Here is a 5,357-nt window from a genome sequence, read left to right on the forward strand (position 1 = left end):
CCCCCCACCTCCACATTTTTATTAGGTCAGGGGGCTTGCCCCCCTGAAAAACCCCTACTCTTGACTTTAACGAACGAAACTACAAAATCGCCCAGATCTCTAGCCTGGCCTAGCCTGGCCTAGGCTATCAACCAAGATTATAACCCAACCATGGAAGGATTGGTCAATGCATGAAATTTAGAACTCCTGTCCAAAGCAATAAGGTATTGAGTTATTTGCATGTAAAGACCGAAGCTGAAGCTTACAGTGTCAATGTTCCAACTGAGGCCACTGAAGACTGGAGCAATGTAGCAGTGGCAAAAAAAAGTGCACTGAGAATATTGTTTTGGTCTTCTCTAATAATAACCTCCAAACGCTGGAGAGTGGTAAACCGTCGACTTCCACCCTTACCCTTGGCCTAGATCTGCCTTACGGGAAATCCCGGTAATTGACAGCTGTTTGTGAAAATCTGAACTGACAATTACATTATTTCCTAAAACTCCTCTTTAAAACACTGTAAATATCTATAACAAAAATTCAATTTTTGAGTTATAACATTGAAATTAGAAAGAAAAAAGGCTTTTCTTGAACTTTTCAAGTAAAGAGATTTTATTACCATTCTTTTAAAAACTTTGTTATGTTGCTGAACTCAGGATTAAGTTAAGTTTTTTTAAAGTCAAACAAGGGAAGCTACTACAAGGGAATCATATCATAACAAAATGGCTTCGTTGGTTGATCTTCGTCCGAAAAGAGAGTTCATAAATCCGAACTTTGACCACTATCAACTGTCCCTTGACAAAATTCCCAAACGTGAAATTCCGCTCGATAAAAGTGAGTTAAATTTTGCATGCATTCCTAATGTGTAAGTGATAACTGTGGAAATTTAATGGCATGTTAAGTTAAATTGTGAATCATCTGCCTCTGTCACACTCCGCTATTGACAGTGTCAAAATCTCCACGTCATTTAAGTAATTTAGCATGACCATATAACATAGAGAGATCCCCTGGCGTACAATTTATTGTATGTGTTTGGGTCTGCTTATACTAACTTGTCTTCAGATAAATTGGTCAGACATTGACAAATGAACTATTATATTTTAGGCTAACACTAACCTACAACCTGTTCAGACAGTACTTGTAGACCTAACCAACCGTACTAACGTTGCTCTTACTCTTACACTTGATACTTGTCAACATAGAGCTAACGAGAGCACACTACACCGGCTTCTGATTGGCTGTATATAGTGATGTATGTACACATACCAAATTTGGTTATATTACTATGACCTTAAGCCTAATGGAATGTAGTCGGAAATCTAGGTCACCATTGAGCGAGCGAGTGTCTGCTGGTGATCTCTATTGTAGAGCAGAGGCCAGGCAAATATCAATACATACAGATAAAAACTGCAGTAGTTCCCTAGTTTCTACCCCCTTTGTCAACTATAGGACATATTGTTCTAGTGCCTTGTTAATCAAGTCATTGTAAAATAGATACGTGTAGTCTAAATGACTCTAGATCTAGTAATGCTAGGGGCGCCGGGTCGGCTGTAAAAGTGGAGGGGCCAAGTTGCTAAGAGAAAGAAGGAAAACTGTGACGCGAGGGTTGGGTGTGTGTGTGTGTGGGGGGGGGCTCGAAATAAGGATTTAGGAATTAGGAAAAGGTGTGTGTGTCTGGTATTGTCCTCGTCACGTCGTTTCATTGATATAATATTTTAGCGAATCAGAAGCTGATGTAGTGTGCTCTCATTAGCTCCATGTCACTTGTACTTGTACTTGCAGTCTTATAGTGCAGCTGTAGCAAGAACCCTTATAAATCCATCATACTTCTTTTCCTTTGATCAAAAGTTTGAGCCGTTGAAAGTGCTTCCATGTCACGACATGGGAAAATCCTCTACATTTCACTTTGAATTTCTGATTTCTTTTCAGAAACTGACAATGACTTGCCTCGATAAAAGGTTTTCTTTAAAGATCAGTTTGATTCAAATCAATTAAATTTTTACTTACAATGCTCTTTTTTTGGCCTCAAGAGAAATAATAATTTTATACGGAGTGATCCGTTCAATTGTTCGAACAACTCTGTCTGCTTATCCGTACAACATTGTGCACACAATTGCAACACAATTGTACGAATAATTGCTGCAGTTATCCGTACAATAGTACATGCCCACAGGGCTACCAGGGTTGGGTTGATTTATATCAGGCTGATTTAAATCAGTTGATTTTTAAAATTTAAATCAACTTTATTTTTAAAATAAAAATCAGTGATTTAAATCACTTTTCAAAAAAATGTATTCAGTTTTTACATATTTAAACATTCAGAATTCCTTTCCTTGGTTTTATTAAACAGATATAAGGTTTAGTAGACTAATATAATCATGCTTAAAAGTCTGCTTTCCCCCCTGTCACTGTAAAATAATACAGCTCTCAATTTACTTTTTTTTCATAATTGAAAACCAGGCTTGGGTTGATTTAAATCAGGTTGATTTAAATCAGTTGATTTAAAAAAAAATTAAATCCACTTGATTTTAAAAATAAAACTCAGTGATTTAAATCACTTTAAAAAAATGTATTCAGTTTTTACATCTTTAAACATTCAGAATTCCTTTCCTTGGTTTTATAAAACAGTGTCAATGTAAAATAATACAGTACTCAATTTACTTTTTTTCATAATTGAAAACCAGGGTTGGGTCGATTTAAATCATGATTAAAAATTTTTTAAAATCAACTTCATTTTAAAAATAAAACTCAGTGATTTAAATCACTTTTAAAAAATGTATTCTGTTTTTACATCTCTTCAAACATTCAGAATTCCTTTCCTTGGTTTTATAAAACAGATATAAGGTTTAGTAGACTAAAATAATCATGCTTAAAAGTCTGTTTCTCCCCCCCCCCCCCTGTCACTGTAAGTAGTAAAATAATACTGTATATATTCAATTTACTTTTTTTTCATAATTGAAATTAGCATTTTCTTTTTCTTTTTAGACAAACACAAGCACGGGCACACACACACACTGTAATAAAATGCAAGTTTATCTATGCATAATTACCCCCCCACCCTTCCTTTTAGACTGACATTTTCTTCATTTTTTGTCTGTAGCCATAATTCACTGATGATATATAGTAGAATCAGGCTTTCTAAAATTGCAGTTGCTTAAATTAATCATTAGTTAAAATAAAGACAATGCATTTTGCACTAAAAGAACTTACTTTTAGCCACTAAAAATCCCAAACTGTCTTCATTTTTTTTAAATAAAAAATTTTTTTTTTAATCCGATTAAAATCGAATTTTTTATATTTTTATTTAAAAAATCAAAAAAATCACCAACCCTGAGGGCTACATGTTCTGTCTTAGTAGATCTGTGTTTTCAGTTTTCCTCCAGCGGAAATTTTTTAATTGATGCTTCGTTGATGGTGTACCCCCATGTAAAAAAAATAATGTCTAGATCTATATATTATTATATCTGTGTTGCGTTGAAACTGTGCTGTAAAAATATTTAAGCTAATCTACCTTATTATGTTGATAGTTCTGATAGCCAAAATGACAGTGTGTCTGCGTTTGAAGAAAGTACATATTATGAGTGTGGGTTTGAATCTTGGTCCTGGAAGGTTGTTTTTTTTTTGTTCTGTCTCTCTCCTCCCCAGACTGACAAACATTTTTTTCCCCTTATTGTAATTGTTTGTTTTGACTGCAAACATTTCCACTCCCGGTTTTGTGTAAAAAAAAGAAACATAATAGTTACAATTATAGATCTACATATGTAGATCCACATGATATGCTAAGAAAAGTATACTTTTCCTTTTGGGCCTACCAATTTAAGCCTGGTTAAAGTTAAATATTAATATTGATGCTCAACCCAAGGGAGAGCCAACTGGATGACTAAAACTCCAAAATTCAAATAATTGTACGAATAACCTTGTCTGGTTATTGGTGCAATTGTACTAATAACTTGTTAGAGTTGTATGCACTATAGTACCAATAACTGCAGCCATTTAATATGGGTTAAGGTTAGGTTAAGGGTGGGATTAGGGGTAGGACTGTAGGATACACATGTACGATAGTAGGAGGGCAGTATATAACTCATTCCTTGGGGCTAAAACCGGTCTCTAAATGCTTTTTGTGGTACCCTTTTTTATACTTTTTGTTCTTAGTTTTAGCTTGATTGATACAAATCTTTTGTCTTTTTGTGAATTTCTAGATGTTGATGTGGCGAAACCACCAGAGATGAGCTTTTCATCTCACCATGCTAAGCTGTACAGTGTTCATAATCACTTGATTCCTGATCCTTGGGATCCTCTGACTGTTTATTACTGTGACAAAGAATGGAACATCTGGAAAATATCTGTAACCAGTACAACTGGAGCACTTGGAGGAATGCAGGTAAATTATGTCTGATTGCTTTTTGTGGATTGCTTCATTTTGCGATGTTGATTAGATTAAAAACATTTTGCTGTGGCCAAGATAATGAATGACAAGTAAGTTAAGGCAGCAAGTGACCAGACAAGACTATTTTTATGAAATTGAGGTGGGGGGGTAGCCACCTTGGAGCCCACCCCCCCTCCACTCACATATATACACAACTTCTGCCTTGTTAATCAAGTCATTGTAAAATAGATACGTGTAGTCTAAATGACTCTAGATCTAGTAATGCTAGGGGCGCCGGGTCGGCTGTAAAAGTGGAGGGGCCAAGTTGCTAAGAGAAAGAAGGAAAACTGTGACGCGAGGGTTGGGTGTGTGTGTGTGTGGGGGGGGGCTCGAAATAAGGATTTAGGAATTAGGAAAAGGTGTGTGTGTCTGGTATTGTCCTCGTCACGTCGTTTCATTGATATAATATTTTAGCGAATCAGAAGCTGATGTAGTGTGCTCTCATTAGCTCCATGTCACTTGTACTTGTACTTGCAGTCTTATAGTGCAGCTGTAGCAAGAACCCTTATAAATCCATCATACTTCTTTTCCTTTGATCAAAAGTTTGAGCCGTTGAAAGTGCTTCCATGTCACGACATGGGAAAATCCTCTACATTTCACTTTGAATTTCTGATTTCTTTTCAGAAACTGACAATGACTTGCCTCGATAAAAGGTTTTCTTTAAAGATCAGTTTGATTCAAATCAATTAAATTTTTACTTACAATGCTCTTTTTTTGGCCTCAAGAGAAATAATAATTTTATACGGAGTGATCCGTTCAATTGTTCGAACAACTCTGTCTGCTTATCCGTACAACATTGTGCACACAATTGCAACACAATTGTACGAATAATTGCTGCAGTTATCCGTACAATAGTACATGCCCACAGGGCTACCAGGGTTGGGTTGATTTAAATCAGGTCGATTTAAATCAGTTGATTTTTAAAATTTAAATCAACTTTATTTTTAAAATAAAA

The 5,357-nt window shown here is 35.5% G+C and overlaps 2 protein-coding genes across 2 annotated transcripts in view; one reads left to right on the forward strand and one right to left on the reverse strand.

The window, feature by feature from the left end:
- LOC101858635 (transmembrane protein 64) overlaps nt 1-659 on the reverse strand; it is a 73,785-nt gene extending 73,126 nt beyond the window's left edge. Inside the window, exon 1 of the mRNA XM_005100738.3 lies at nt 246-659. The gene's annotated coding sequence lies outside the window, so the exon portion shown is untranslated. The remainder of the gene's footprint in view (nt 1-245) is intronic.
- Nucleotides 1-5,357, forward strand: part of LOC101861131 (nudC domain-containing protein 1) — a 22,779-nt gene that overhangs the window by 8,119 nt on the left and 9,303 nt on the right. The window contains exons 2-3 of the mRNA XM_005100748.3: nt 656-810; nt 4,176-4,357. Coding sequence (XP_005100805.2) covers nt 656-810; nt 4,176-4,357 — 337 coding nt within the window. The remainder of the gene's footprint in view (nt 1-655; nt 811-4,175; nt 4,358-5,357) is intronic.

This window comes from Aplysia californica, unplaced genomic scaffold, assembly GCF_000002075.1.
Source record: "Aplysia californica isolate F4 #8 unplaced genomic scaffold, AplCal3.0 scaffold00258, whole genome shotgun sequence".
Lineage (NCBI taxonomy): Eukaryota > Metazoa > Mollusca > Gastropoda > Aplysiida > Aplysiidae > Aplysia > Aplysia californica.